This window comes from Lynx rufus, unplaced genomic scaffold, assembly GCF_022079265.1.
Source record: "Lynx rufus isolate CCGP_SWC_20201006 ecotype Redwood Valley unplaced genomic scaffold, mLynRuf1.p SCAF_4, whole genome shotgun sequence".
NCBI classification, from domain to species: Eukaryota; Metazoa; Chordata; class Mammalia; order Carnivora; family Felidae; genus Lynx; species Lynx rufus.
Genome location: NW_025814856.1, coordinates 153,333,128 through 153,349,555, shown reverse-complemented (window position 1 = coordinate 153,349,555; position 16,428 = coordinate 153,333,128). Strand labels below are relative to the sequence as shown.

General features: G+C 38.1%; 1 protein-coding gene across 4 annotated transcripts in view; it reads left to right on the top strand.

Moving 5' to 3' along the window:
* DGKI (diacylglycerol kinase iota) overlaps positions 1 to 16,428 on the top strand; it is a 450,160-nt gene that overhangs the window by 266,174 nt on the left and 167,558 nt on the right. For all 4 annotated transcript variants that reach the window (XM_047097249.1, XM_047097250.1, XM_047097248.1 and 1 more), the window contains 4 exons: positions 6,715 to 6,770; positions 7,701 to 7,763; positions 13,004 to 13,077; positions 14,722 to 14,833. In XM_047097249.1, the coding sequence (XP_046953205.1) occupies positions 6,715 to 6,770; positions 7,701 to 7,763; positions 13,004 to 13,077; positions 14,722 to 14,833 (305 nt within the window). The remainder of the gene's footprint in view (positions 1 to 6,714; positions 6,771 to 7,700; positions 7,764 to 13,003; positions 13,078 to 14,721; positions 14,834 to 16,428) is intronic.

The window sequence follows — 16,428 nt, the reverse complement described above, 5'->3', positions numbered from 1 at the left end:
TCTGCATGGAAGATCAAGCCCTTGAAAACCAACCCCTGAAGGGCTGATGGGGAGAACTGATGTTGACTGAGACAAAGGGCTGCAATATTTGTGAAGATGATAGTTAAATAAATATTCACAAAATGCAGGAACCAGATTTGCTGGTTGATAGACCTAGACCAGAGGTGTGGACTTCTTAATATCTGTTTATCTATTCATTTTGCATTAATTCAAAGTCATTAATTCATGGTGAAAAGTATAATTACCCGTGGTGGTGGTGGTGGTGGTGGTGGTTCTCCTTCTTCTTCTTCTTCTTCTTCTTCTTCTTCTTCTTCTTCTTCTTCTCTTCTTTCCTCTTCCTCCTCCTCCTCCTCCTTCTTCTTTTCTTCTTCTTCTTCTTCTTCTTCTTCTTCTTCTTCTTCTTCTTTCCTCCTCGTTGTTGTTGTTGTTCTTCTTCTTCTTCCTCTTCCTCTTCCTCTTCCTCTTCCTCTTCCTCTTCTTCTTTTCCTTCTCACTTTTTACTGTTTTCTGTTTGTTTGGATTTTCCCCATATTTTTTACCTGGATAGTCAAGAGATCTAAGTTCACTTGCAGAAGGAAAAGATAGTCTGGCCACATTTTCAATAGGTGCAGACTTTCTTATTTCCTTGGTTATTCTCTTGGCTGTTCTCAAGCCAAGAACACTTAAGAGTTGAGATTTCATACTGTTCTCAAATGCAGACACTCACAGTTTGAGGGGTCATGACAAAACTTGTATCATTTGCCATGAAATAGTTGGAGGGTGACTCAAAGCCTCATGAGAGCCATTATAAAGAATGAGCTGGGATAGAATAACCTATTAGGTATTAGTGAACACACACACACACACACACACACACACACACACACACGGTGAAAGGATTATTTTACTTCTTTTTCTCCAGATGTGTGTGTGTGTGTGTGTATTTGGGAATCATACTAATCTATCTATATGAAATGGGTCATAAATACAGATTTCACTAAGGCAGAGTCTTTAAAACTGTAATTGCTGAAACAGTTTTTGGCATAAATGTGAAATAGCCCATCAAATAGAGGGGATAATTAAAGACATTTGAGATAGTTTCTTGGTGACATTACTGTGTAAGTGCTTTTAGAATTACTGGTAGTAAAGCAGGGAATAAAGATAGTCTTAACATTTTGACTGACTTTGTACATAAAGAATGCAAACATTTGAGTAATTTGGGTTTCTATATTTGATCAGAAGGTAGGTTTAGTTCATTTTATTGGAAGATAGAGGTGGCTTCTTATTAAAGTGGCTACACTGTGCACGGTTGAACTGTTGCTTGCATATCAGCAAGTGCAGTCATTTGGAACAGGATTTGGAGATGTAATAGACTTGGTCATTTAATTGTCAGTTGGAATCTTGCCCAGAACTTTAATAATTACTGCATTATGACAGTGCTTGAGGAAGTACATTGAAAATATTCCCATCTATTAATGTATAGCCATGTTAACAATGATTATGGTTATCAGGTGGCATAGTTAGGTCTCACTTTGCCAGGTAGATGAATTAGATTGTCATTTTTTTTTTTTTTGGACATGAAGGATATTCAGCACCTCAAACTTTTAACCTGAGATGTGATGCTTAAATTTTACTGCCTCACTGAAATTACCTATTCAGCAGAGTTGAACCTTATGCTTCAATGTCAGGAAAATACAGTTATGACTCTAGAGGAGGCAGTATTTAAATTTGACTTAAGATTTACTATTTTCACTGAATATACAGAAACATGCAGATCAGCATGGTTCCAAGGATTATGAATGTTTCATAAATGAACAGATTTCCTTAAAAAGATATTTCAGTGGCTTGCTAAATTTCATCATCACTGCAAAGGACATACTACCAGTCTCATGTGTAGGTACTGAGACTCAAGCACGATTTGCTCTGGAGAAACTCTCGCTGTCCAAGGTTCTCTGTAAAATTATTTTCCATTTTGAACCTCTGTATGGCACTCACTCTTCGTTCAAGAATCAAGTGTACCTGCCTCTGGAACACTTTTTTGATCATTCCCTTTATGTGGGACTCTGACTTCATCTGATCTGTGTGTGGCATATAAAATGTGCTGTTTTACTTTGATTTTCAAACCCATCTCCTCCACTCTAAACTCATGAGGGCAAAAGACCATATCTTCTTACATTCCCTGTGCCAAGTCTATGGCTATCTCAATAAGTGTTACAATAATGGAAAGTGCAATTGGGAGATAGGCCCCATATATAATATAAAAGGCAACAGTAGAAAGGAGGATATAGTAAGGACAAGATTAGTTGTATAGGCAGCAAATAATATAGGAGTTTTCCAGAAAAAAAGATATTGGGGTAAAATTTCCAGAAAGGGTAGGAGGGAGCTGAGAGATAAAGGAAGAGTGCGATATATGTAGAAAAGAGCTAAAGTTGGTGAGGGCATTTCAGACAGCATAGGGACAAATGAGCTTGTGGTGAAGATGGGTTAGGATGTCCAATTAATACATAATGAAAGATTTTTTTCAATGATGTTAAAAAATGAATAATGTCGGTAAAATATTTGTCCTTAATGGGAGATGACATTGGAAGAAAAGATCTTTTTGGATGCATACGATTTGAATTGAAGGTGGTGTTGTTATTGTGGGCATAGATTTTGGAATCATTTATGTATACTTAGCTGAAGTCTTAAGATTAGGTACATATCTAATACAGAGAATATGGAAACTGTGAGTTCTGTGGAGTTCAAATTGCTTATTGATTTTCATAAACATAGAGTTGAACTCATATTTATGAATATCTCCCTTAATATGCCAGACCAATTACAGACAAAAGTAGGGTTTAGGATCCTGTTCTGGTGGCACAGATATTACTGTGTTGTACATAAAGATAGGATTAATATATTAAATCAATGGAATTGATTATACCCAGAGCCTTATTATCATTACAACTGGCTTATATCTAAAGCCAAATCATTTAGGTGATTTAGATGTTGAGATTTGAGAAGTTTGAGCTAATAAGATTTAGGTGAGATTTTTAGATTTTGAGTTAATTCTCTAATGGGGATGAGACCTTTGGGGACCTTGGAGGGAATGAATGTTTTTCATATGGGAAGGATGTGAATCATGGGGGCCAGATGGTGGGCGATGGTAGGTAGAATTTTGGCTCTATGACCTTTGCCATTTGGTGTCATGCTTGTTGGTTAGGTTATTTTACATGGCAAAAAGACTTTTTTAATGTTACTGAGGTTAATAATTAGCTAACCTTAAGATGGGAAGATAATTCTGGATTATCAGAGTGGGCCCAACATGAGCCCTTAAAAGGGTAAGTGGAAAGTTGAACAGGAAGTTAGAGGGATGTGGCAGAGTTGGATAGATCTGAAGTGTGAGGACTTGATGTGCCACTGCTGGCTTTGATGGTGGAGGGGATCCCAAGCCAAGGACTGCAGGAGGGCTCTAGAAGTTGGGAATGAACCCTAGCCAACAACAGCATGGAAGAAGAACTTCATTCCTTCAACCATAAGGAAATAGATTTAGCCAACTACTGAATAAGGTCTGAAGTGAATCCTTTTTAGAGCCTCCAGAGAAGAGTCCTGCAGACTGACGCCTTGATTTTGGTCTTGTAAGACCCAAAGCAGAGGGCTCAGGAGAGCCCCGTCCAGATTTTGGCCCAGAGAATAAGAAAATAAATGATATTTTAAGCTGCCAAGTTTTCAGGAATAGAAAACTAATACAATTAATGTTGGTGTCCAGACAGGTTATAAATAGGTTAATGGCCTAGACATACACAGTGAGTGTTTAGATCTCACTTGGTTACACTCTATTCTTGTGGAAGAGGAAGATGGGCAGTCAAGAACTTCAGCAATAAGCCACGGATACTTCCACTCTTGGAGTCTTGGTATACTTTGAGGATTATTGGCATTTCTTGAGAATGGCCTTTCATGGTTGACCTCATACCAATTAGCAGATACAACTCCCTTAAGGATCAAGAATGCTTAAACTTTCTTCCTGGCCCTGTCCCAATTCTGTATGTCCCCTTTTCTTGATACAGCTGGGGTCTATGTTCCTTGGTCCTCCTCAAAGACCTGTCATTTCTTATACATACACATAGACATATTCAGCCACTCAACCCTTTAAGAGCCACTAAAGAATGATTAAGTACTGTTTTTTGCAAGCTACCCCTTGCTTTCGTATGGCCTGGCTTCTGCAAGGAGTAGCAAAGCTCTAAAGCTAGCTGACATCTGTCTCAGCTCCAAGCAGCTGTTGTTTCTGAGGCTATTTGGAATAGGGGAGATATTAAAATGGAAACAGGGTTTAACTGTCAAGGCAGGTTCAATCAGGGAGCTCACAGTGTGATACCATTATACTATGAGGAGAGATAACAGAATTTACCTCCACCTTTTCTGTTCTCTAGGCTAAAGCACATGTGTGACTTCCCTACTGTTATCCCTCTGACACCTCTTTAAATGTTAGTGTCTTGATCTTGTTTAGTTTTGCATATTAATTGAATTTAATCTAGGTAAATTACATCTGAAGTGACTCTTTTCATCAGCTGTGTCAATGGAATCACCAAACACTCCGTTTATTTTTTCATTTTCTTCTAGTCTGTTTGGGTCTTACAGAGCATTCTCTTTCTCTTGAGATGAAACTATTTTTTTTTAAAGAGAAAAAAAACTTAGGCTCATAGGAAACCTCTTAAGAATGTGAATCTTTCCAAACCATAAATTAATGTTTTTAAAAAGTAAATGTTAATAGTTGATATATAATTTACTTAATAGCTGTGGATGTTGGTGCCCTCAAAAAACTCTGCCAGAAATGTGTGTGCTGTTTTCAGTTCTTTATTATAACTTGCTTGATAGCCAGATCTGACTTTATTTCTTTCATTGTTTTTCAAATTAGGGACTATGTACCCATGATAAATTGCATAGCAACAAAAATTCTAATTTTGCCTCTGATTCCATAAAAGCAAGAAAGAGTTAACAGAATTGAAAAGGACACCCAGCCAAATCTGGGTTAAGAAAGGTAAAAGCAAGCAAGCAAGCAAACAAACAAACAAACAAACAAAAAACCAGTGTTACTCAGCAGCCAAACTTATCCTAAAGGCCCAGACTGTAAAAAATGGTGAATTCTGGGTCCACAAATGGGGACCAGGGAGATAGAGCATTTTAGTACCACTTTGATCTTTTTTTCGCTTAGGATAACCTGCAAGTTAGCCTTTAACTTGTTTTATTTTGTTTCCAGGGTTTAGAGTACTTAATCCAATAGAACAGAGTGAATATTTAAGGAAAGATGTGAGATACAGAAACCTAAATATACCAAAACTCTTAAGAGCCGATGTACAAAATACTACCTTTTTAAAGTTTGCAAGCTTTCACCCCGTTTCCCTGTCATGTGCTAATAATATAGTCTAATAATCATGGGAATAACCTAGTAATCCCTTGTCTTGGATTATTTCCTGAAATCGTGTAGCTCGTATTCTGCCCAATCTTAGTGAGTGAGCTCTTTGCTATTTTCTTCATCTAGACAGTTGTTGAGATTTGCTGTTCAAACATAGGTCCAGGACTTGAACCGTTTTAAGCTAGTCATCCAGCTGCCTGATGAGAAACAATCTGAAGAGAGACCTTGCCCTAAGAAGACATTAATGAGCATATGGGATAAAATAGCAGAATGAAAAACATTGACAGTAGGTCCCTTTGGAATGTCTCAGAAGTCTACTAGAAAGAATGTAAGGAAATAATACTTCACTTAGGGATTTTATAATCCCTTGAATTCATGTCAGCATTCTCTGATGCAGAATCTTGTTTAGCCTTTTTGTAGTCTTCAACTTATATGATAAACAGGATCAAAATCAAAATTAAACCACTTTTCAGCCTTCTATGTCCTGAGTCCAGTTAGCAGTTCACCTGCATATATGTATATTTATATATCTCCAGTAAATCAGATAATTTTTCAAAGCCTGTTGCCAACAAGAGCACAGATGCTAGTTTGGAGTTTTAGAAAAATGTAAAAGCAAATCATCTATTACAATTTTTATCCAAATGTTCCATATTTAATTACATTTGGAAGCTGCATGAATAGTTGATAGAAGACGTGCCCTATAGAAGTCAAAGCAGATAATCACCCCTCAACACCCTCCCTTTGTCCTATCATCCCTGTCCTATGTCCCTGCCAACCCTCTATTCTGAATAAATAAATATTTATTTTGAGATAGAGAGCGAGAGCGAGTGAGCGCACCAGCATGGGAGGAGCAGAGAGAAAAGGAGAGAGAGAAGCCCAAGCAGGCTCAGCACTGTCAGCACAGAGCCTGACGTGGGGCTTGACCCCACCAACTGTGAGGTTATGACCTGAACTGAAATCGAGTGGGACGCTTAGCAGACTGAGCTACCCAGGCACCCCAGAGTGTCTGAACTTTTAATGTACATGCAAATCAACTAGAGAACTTGTTAAATCATGATTCCTAGACACCGTCCCCTAAGCATTATAATTCAGTAGGTCTGGGGCAGAGTCTAATAACTTGCATTTCTAACAAGCTTCCAGTTGATGCTGATGCTGCCATTTGGGGGCTATACTTTTGTAGCACTGGACAACTTTACCAACTGGCGTATAACTGAGGAAAAGATGATAAGGCTCTTGAGTCTGATGGATCTGTGGGGTGGGGAGGGAGGGGGAGGAAGAGTGCTAATGGAGGCCATTACCTTTAATGAGGTCTCTATAACAAAACTACCTGTCTCCTTTTACAGAAGCAAATCCAGAGAAATTCAACAGTCGTTTTCGAAATAAAATGTTCTATGCAGGGGTAGGTATACATTACACTTAAAATTATTACATGTTATTTAATACTAATTCACTATTGGTAATAAGGATACTAACTATATTAAAAATAATTACACGTCTCAGATGTTTACAAGGATGTCTATATTATGCTTAAGGTTTAATGTCTTGGCTTAAAAGTAAATATACTTATTAAGTTGGTAGAAAGAGAGCTGGTGTTCATCATCTTTGAACTTTAAAGCCTTAAAGCTTCATGTTGACTGAGGAGATGACATTCAAGGAGTGATGTGAAAAACATCAAAGCCAATTTAGAGAATGGGGGAGTTAGGCAGCCTGAAAGATGCGTGGAAAAGCCTGGGTCGGAATGTGGTGTGCACAGCAGTACGTATGCATCGATGTTTGGATGAGAAATTGATGGAAGGTGTAGCTCCTCATGGAAGCTTATATATGAGTAAATTGGGTCTTGTTTCCTTCTTCTCAGGAACATCCCTGGGGATGAATGTCTAGGCAGAGGGGAGGCGGAAAGTCCTCCAAAACACTGATTTTAAAGAAAATGTAGTTAATTTACACCACTGCATAGAGAGAATTGAAATGAAAGGGGAGAGGGTGAAGCCAGACATTCTTAATGGCAAGTTAAAGATGATTTCAGCACCCTATAGTCAAGTAAGAGGTCAAGAAAGGTTGTCAAAATACATCTTCAAATTGACCCTTGGAATTATCTTCTCTTTTACTTTCCTACTGTGTTCTTAAATTGTATTATAGGTCGTAGTTTGAAAACAAAGAAAGTTTTCATCTTGACAGCCACTGCATTTTGTTTTGGATTCAGAAAAAAAAAACAACCTTGTTTTATATTTTTGAATAATTCAGAAGCAATAGGAACTATCTATAATACAAGGATTTGGCATAACCATGTGATTAAGTTTATTTTTCCCCCTTTTTCTCCTTGTGGTTGTAGGCAGCTTTTTCTGATTTCCTACAGAGAAGCTCTAGAGATCTTTCCAAACATGTTAAAGTTGTTGTAAGTACTGAATGTATTGACTCGTTTCATCTGTTTTTTTTTTTTTTGTTGTTGTTGTTGTTTTATCATGTATTTATTTAAATTCAAGTTAGTTAACATACAGTGTAGTATTGGTTTCAGGAGTAGAACCGAGTGATTCATCACTTACATATAACACCCAGTGCTCATCCCAACAAGTGCCCTCCTCAATGCCCTTCATCCGTTTTTCCCTCTCCCCTCTCCCCCCCATCAACCCTCAGTTTGTTCTCTGTATTTAAGAGTCTCTTATGGTTTGCCTTCCCCTCTTTTTATCATATTTTTTCCTTCATTTCATTTGAATATAAATATGTGGCAAAAAATGTACCCCAAATACCAGGTTATATACTTAGATTAATCAATGGGCCACATTAATTTCAGAGATGATTTCATATAGTTCATTCAACCAACATTTCTGAGAATTTAGCTCTGTGTTGGGAAATGTCTTAGTCTCGTGGATGGATGGACAGCTAGTTTCACTCCTGAAGAAACTCAACAGTTCAGTTGCAGAAATGGGCATGTAAGTCATTGCATAATACTATTTAATTAATGTTGTTGACAATGTATGCATTATGGTGGTGGCACAAAGAAGGAAATGGAAACCGACCATGGTGGGTTCAGGGAAACTTCATCAAAGTAGTGATGTCGAGCTGAGTCTTGATGTAGAAATAGATGCTGACCAAACAAATATCTTTATTCCAGGGCTATTTGAGGAGTCTCCATTTTAGAAAAACGTATTTATTTAATTATTTTGTAATGATTCCCTCTGTAGCCTATAGCCTGGCCAAGGTTCTTCACCACTAAATGGTTGGTTAGTTTGTTTTTCGTGCTGTTTCTATCTCAGGTTTTAGACACACACTCCTTGGAGGCATGAGAGAAGGAAAGTTACCTTTTCTCTAGGAGCTATATTTTAAAATATCATATTATTAGTTATTAGGAAAGACATAAAGTGTTTCCTTATAGTAACCAAGTTAAAAAAGGAGCACAGGTGACTTTGTTGTATATAATTGTCTAAAGAAAAAGAAATGAGAAAGAAGTGGGATATAGCAATGCATGAATTTATCATAGCATAGATAAAGAATAGGATATGTGATGAGAGGGGACAAAATAACAGAAATACATTAGAATAGAGAAAAATATATATGAGTATGGAGAGGATCAGGAGAGGGATATAAATTAAAATTTGTAATCACCATGCAGCAAAAACAGTTCTAAGAGGGAAGTTTATACCAATACAGACCTATCTCAAAAAACAAGAAAAATTTCAGGCAACCAAACTTGACATCTAAAGGAGCTAGAAGAAGAACAACAAAGCCCAGAGCCAATAGAATGAAGGAAATAACAAAGATTGGAGCAGAAATAAATGAAATAGAGACTAAAAAGGCAATAGAAAAAAGATCAATAGGGGCGCCTGGGTGGCGCAGTCGGTTAAGCGTCCGACTTCAGCCAGGTCACGATCTCGCGGTCCGTGAGTTCGAGCCCCGCGTCGGGCTCTGGGCTGATGGCTCAGAGCCTGGAGCCTGTTTCTGGTTCTGTGTCTCCCTCTCTCTCTGCCCCTCCCCCATTCATGCTCTGTCTCTCTCTGTCCCAAAAATAAATAAACGTTGAAAAAAAAATTTTTTTAAAAAGAAAAAAGATCAATAAAATGGGGAGCTGGTTATTTGAAAAGATAAACAAAATCGAGACACTTTTAGTGAGACTCAAGACAAAAAGAGAGAGAACTCAAAATCAGAGATGAAGGAGGAGGAGTAACAACCAACACCACAGAAATACAAAGGATTTTAAGAGAATATTATGAAAAATTATATGGCAACAAATTGGACAAGTCAGTTGAAAGAAGAGACAGAGGCTATTACCACTGCTGTCCACGACCCTTGGCATCACATTCAGGTAGTTCAGTTCTCTTGCAATAGCAGTGAAAACAAGCATCTCTTAGTCATAAAGACTCTTGAAAATGGAGGTTCTGCCTTCTTAAAGCTAGAGGCAAGAAAGACAATGGTCCACTGAGCTATGAAGCTCTTTTATTGATAAAATTATGGCTATAAAATTTAAATAGCTTAAAATTTAAGCAACCTCCCATCAAACTTCCCCTGTTTCTTCAGCTCCTGGCAACCCAGCCAAAAATAAACTTGCCCTGTTTTTCCAGTATTTTTCACACTGAGAGGAACGGCGGCGGCACATGCCCAGGGGCAGTGTCCATATTGAATGGTGTTGACTGTTGAAGTCAGCTGCAGTGAAATTAAACTCTATATACTCCCTAACCACTAGACAGTTTGTTTCCCACATCTAACAGCCCCCTTGTTGATGAATGTCTCACTCCCAGGTGACTTATATAGCAGGGATTAAAGGAAGCTTACAGAGAAGTGAAAATGGCGGCCAAGTAACTAGGGAAGATTTGATATCAGCCAGTACAGGAAAAATTCCAGGTGGATTTGTTTGTGTAACCCTATCTTTTTTCTATGGAGGAGAAAAAATATTAGAAACAAGATCTAAATGTTTGGGATTCAGTCCTAGGTCTACCTTTATGAGGTATATGACCTTGGAGGAATCATGTAATCTTTCAGAAGAGTTTGCTTTCCTTGTTTAAAACAGGTCTTTGAAACAACAATTACTGACCAGTGTGATGTATTACACAGGGACCCAGGATATTTCTATAAGGACATCACTCTATGTTTTCTTGAGTGAGAGATGAAAAGGATAGAAGATTAGTTAGTGATCCGATGTGTAGATACCAACAGACCATTTCATTTTTGCCACAGGATGAAGTCATTGTTAATCTCTCCCACAAATGTAAAGTGTTTGTATGAATGCTATATCAAAAAAAGCATAGGACAGGGGTGCCTGGGTGGCTCAGTCGGTTAAGCGGCCGACTTAGGCTCAGGTCATGATCTCACGGTCCGTGAGTTCAAGCCCTGCGTCGGGCTCTGTGCTGACAGCTCAGAGCCTTGAGCCTGTTTCAGATTCTGTGTCTCCCTCTCTCTGACCCTCCCCCATTCATGCTCTGTCTCTCTCTGTCTCAAAAATAAATAAACGTTAAAAAAAATAAAAAAAAAAAGCATAGACAATAACAAAATCCTACATACAGCATTCTCTGTTCTCCTTATGATTTATCAGTACGTGAACTTTTGTACAGGAACTATTTTATATGCGTATATTTTCCTTTGTGTGTTTGAAGTAGGAGAAAGTTGAAAGCTGCTGTTCTAAAAAGACACAAAATTTAAAGGTAGTAATATGTAAGAAAACTTGATAAAGCATGATACATTGTAAAGTACCCATCTTTATGTAATTTGATGAATTCCCAGAGTCGCTGATATGTTTTCCAGGAAGAAAAAGTAGAAAATTAGAAAAGATTTCTGTTCTAAATACAATAATTTTATAGTTTCTTTCTGTAAGGCAAATAATACTGCTTTGTATGAAATTAATGTATCATGTCCTATTTTTTTAAATTTTCAAATGTATATTTGTCTTAGAGAGAGAGAGAGAGAGAAAGAGAGAGAGAGACAGAGTGCCAGTGGGGGAGGGGTAGAGAGAGAGGGAGACACAGAATCCGAAGCAGGCTCCAGGCTCTGAGCTGTCAGCATGGAGCCTGATGTAGGCCTCAAACTTACGGACTGAGAGAGCATAACCTGAGCTGAAGTCAGATGCTGAACCCACTGAGCCACCCAGGTGCCCCATCACATCCTAGTTTTTAAAATTTTAATTACTTACAGCACTCAATTTTTTTTTTTTTTTTTTTAAATTTTTTTTTTCAACGTTCATTTATTATTGGGACAGAGAGAGACAGAGCATGAACGGGGGAGGGGCAGAGAGAGAGGGAGACACAGAATCGGAAGCAGGCTCCAGGTTCCGAGCCATCAGCCCAGAGCCCGACGCGGGGCTCGAACTCACGGACCGCGAGATCGTGACCTGGCTGAAGTCGGACGCTTAACCGACTGCGCCACCCAGGCGCCCCAGCACTCAATTTTGATAATGTGAAATATCTTCCTTGGTATAGTCATCTGTCAACTCATTTCCAGTCCTTAAATTAGGAGACTTCAGATTTTCTAACTACCTGAGAGTATTGTAAAAACACCTTCAATCAATACCTAGAATTTGATTTCTTCCTAGGTAACATTTTGAAATGTAGTTTATTTAGGGCTAAATGTTTCCTGGAATCAATTTTTGGAGCATGCTCATGAAAATTGGGCTGTGTTAAGATCAGCCGGGAAAAGAATGAGACAATAATGCTAGTAGAATCCTTGTTCTTAGATTGAAAACTCTTCTTAAAGAAATCTGTAAAAATTTGCAGGGAGCTTGGGAATACATTACTCTGCACTCCAAGGGAGAAGATGATGGGGAATTCTGTGATGAGGGTATGGAGAGAGCAAGTACAAAAGAATACCTTTGACATTGAGAAGTCTGTAGTCGTGACTAGAGTTTTCTTCTTTTGACTTTTGTCACCTGTGGGAAATGGGAAGGGGCATGAAAGCCTTTTCTTTGATTAGTCAGAGGATACTCAAGGCAAGTGCTAACTGGTGAGGGAAACTCTGCACAGAGGTATTGAGGCCAGGCCAGCCTGAGGCCCTTGAGACACCCAGGGTTGCATCCAGATTCAGGAAAGCAAGTTATGTCAGGAGACCAGTCAAGTCTATAAGACATTAAATGTATAAGAGCAAATCCCTAATGGAGATACCACTAATTTATAATAGTTTTTAAAAGCTTGCATTATATATTCCTCTTACGGAGTTTTCAAAAAGTTAGCGTTTAACATTTTCAAAATAAAAATTGAGCTCAGACAGCAAATAGAATAAATGAGTAGATTCATCCGCATTGTTTGGGTCAGATAACTATGGTGGACATCACTACTGCCTGAAGTTGAGGCTTCCTTTTTTATTTCCTTAAGGGTTCATAAATATTTTAATGTTGATACTCCAGTTCAAAATACCTAATAATCCAAGGTTGAGAATGATGGCAGTTCTTTTGTTTGTGAGACCAGGAAAAAAATTGTTTTGGTCAAATGGCAGCTTTGTTTTTACATTAAAACAAAACCATGCTCTGAACCCTGGGTCTGCTAAAGTTAAAATCAGAGTACATTTCAGTCATGGTACTGAACATTCACTTAAGCAGCAGTGGGGGCAAGGGGAACACCACATGATATATCCCATTGTGTCAACCTAGTTATCTTTTGATAAAGTTTTTAGAATTGTGACCACTTCAAACCCCCTTTTCTGCTTTGATTGTTGCAGTGTGATGGAACAGATCTCACTCCAAAGATTCAGGAACTGAAGTTCCAGTGTATAGTATTTTTAAATATACCCAGGTAAGCTCTGTTCATACTTTTTCTTTGGTTTTATGTGAGCTCTGTTTGACTTGAGGTTATTGGTTTTCATTATAGAAAATTTCCAGGTACAAACAATGAAAGTAAGTCATCTTAGTGGCTTATTAGGGGTTTCTAGGTCTGATAATTTTGTTCTAGTTGGTTTGTTTAGTGTTCTCTGTGGTGGGTGGTTTTTTTTTGTTTGTTTGTTTGCTTGTTTGTTTAATGTGATGTGGCATGCATGGGATATACATCCGTCATTAAGAAACCCAGGCACCCCTATTTACTGGAACATTTTAATGTAATTCTCAATTACTGATTCCCTCTCTCTCCCAAGAATAATAGGCTTGAATAAATCCCTGTTCTCAGTTTCCCAAAAGCTGTTAGGAAACCATCCAGCCTGATTTTAGTATGGAACACATTCAAAATTGTTGCTAGATGATTGCCTTGAAAAAAATAGGATCAATTAGAGTAGCATTTTCTAGCCAGGATGTCAACTCTCTTTGGTGCTATTATATATCTCAGGAGAAAGGGATATTTAAGATTAACTAGACTCAAAATAAGCACATTATCTCAGAGGTACAAAATTAGAGTCTAGGTTCCCAAGCCAAGATTTTGGAAGGGATGGATCTATGGCCCTTTGTTATTCACAAACCACACAACTCAAGACACAAAATCTGCAGATAAGTTGTATTTAGACTGAATTTAACTGAAATGAGAGTTGTATGTAAATCCATAGCTAGGAAAATATACTATAATCTCCTGATTCTTTTTGGCAATGCTCAGTATAGTTACCTACAATCCTTTTCCGGAAGGATTTTCATCTTTGTTATTTAAGTAAAAGACCTAGATGGGGTACCTGAGTGGCTCAGTTGGTTGAGCATCCGACTGTTGATTTCAGCTCAGGTCATTATCCAAGAGTTGTGGGATCAAGCCCTATGTTGGGGTCCATGCTGAACACAGAGCCTGCTTGAAAGTCTCTCTCTCTCCCTCTGATCCTCCCCCCAACTCACGCTCTTTTTCTTTAAAATAAATTAAAAAATTAAGTAAAAGACCAAGATTCTCAGGAAACATTGTTTATTAGCTTTCTTTAATTTTTTCTCTTTTTTTTCTTCTTGCTTTCTCTCCATTCCTCTTCCTCTCCTTTTCTAATTCCCTTTATTTCTCCTTCTTTTTCTTAATCTTTTACTTTTTCCGCATATCTTTCTCACTCTTCTTCAGTTACCTTTCTCTGCTCACCTTCCCAGTGGTTATTTATTATCTTAGTTCTACACATAATAACCAATGCTTACCCACCATGGTTTCCCTTCCCTTTTCTACTGGCATGCAGTGTCTCCCTCCAAGACCCAATTCTGGAACTCATGGCATATCATAGAAGAGACATAATGGATCACCGAGTGAGAAATGTTAATTAATAATGGGTGAGGAGAAAGTTGGACACACAGGACACCACACCTGTGGTCCATTTTCACAGATTGATATTTGGAAATGATAAATCCATTTTCTTTTCTACTGGAAGGTATGCACCAAGAACAGAAAACTATTCTTAGGTGAGATACACATTGGATCTCGCTGTGAGGTAATACCTAATATCAGTCATGAGGGGAATGGAATAAATGTAATTCTTTTTTTAATCTCCTCTTGCAGATATTGTGCTGGCACAATGCCCTGGGGGAACCCAGGAGATCACCATGATTTTGAACCTCAGCGTCATGATGATGGTTATATTGAAGTAATTGGATTCACTATGGCCTCTTTGGTGAGCAATACGATGTTATTGACATGAAACACATTTCAGTCACAGAGTTTATTCAGTCATAGATTTTTGGTTTTCAGTCTTCAGTTTTCTCTCCTGCTTTACCAATTTATAAACTTTATGCAATACAGAATTGCTTGGGGCAAACAAGAACAAAAGAACAATTCTTTATGTCACTAAGGAAATTGTGCACAATTGTAGGGACTTCAATAATAAATATTATTTGCTAATTATCCTGGTGAATTTTCTACCAGAATGAAATACACAGCTTATGGAAATGAAAAAGCATTATGCCACAGACATATTCCAGCATTCATGCAGAAACCTTGCCATTGGATACCTTTTTGTTTCACTAAGGACTAGAGTGTTAAGGTAGAAAGGAAGGCAGTTATTTGCATTCATCTTTATCATCACAAAATACCTGAATAAAGAAAGACATCATTATTGTGACATTAATGAATATTCATTTGCTACAGTATTGACATTACCTTTGCCTTTTAATTTTGTTTACACATATCAAATTGTGAATTGTGGTGTAAGGGCAGTTTCCAGCAGGTTTTCGCTGTGTATTTTACCCTATTATTGAATGAGGAGGAAACCAGTTAAAAATTACACGTATCACCTTACGTGGTGTAAATCAGGCTGCACTATCAGTTTATAAAGTGAATTAAAAAATTTAAAGCTTCTTGCGGCCCATGGTTAGCACTTGGTCTGTGTTATGCCTGATGCCTGCCGGTAAGAAGGTTGTATCTCTTGTTCTAAACAAGCCAAAACAGCTCTCTTTGTATCTCATCTTGTGGATTCCTACTGACTTTTCCTCAATCGCTTCGGGTTACTGAGATCTAACAGAATAGCCTCTAGTGGTTGTGGCAAGAATGCCCATCACCTGAGATAGTGATATTGCTCATTAAATCTGCCATCTCTGGGATGAAATGATTGTTAAGTGTGGAAGATTGGTCTGGATGGATCTAGTTTTCAGGGTTTTAGCTCATACACAGCTCTTTCTCTCCAAAGGTCTTTATGCTAATTACAGGCAAAGAGATTCAGGCAAGAGTAAACATGGGAATCAATTCAAGGAGCATGTATGCAAGGTAGAATTCTTGGAGGTGACCAAAAAAACCTTAAACCTGGCCATGTGTGTTTCACCCATTCATTTGTGGATTCAGTGAACATTTATTGAATGTTTACCAATGTGCCAGAGCTTCCTAGTCATGACTATGTGGCGGCAAAAGGCTTAGGAGGGCAGGAAGAATATTGGATATTTCCCCATCGCTCTCAGAATCAAAGTCTAAATGTAGGCCTGCAAGATGGAGTTTCCCTCTAATTCTCCAGCCTTTCCCACTGCCCTCTTTGCTTTGTAGCTCAATCAGCCTCTCCAGTCAAGCTTAGCTTTGAACACCTCTTGTTGCTTTTGTACCACCGGGCCGTTGCATATGCCATTTCTCTCTAAAATGTTCTTTAACTGTCCATCTTCTATAACTTCTCAGTCCATATCTATGCCAGATCATTCTTATAGTCTTATTTCGGTTATTTTTGTTTACAATTGTATCGTGCCTGGACAGGAGAGAGATAGCCGGCTGAGACTGGGTAATTAGAGG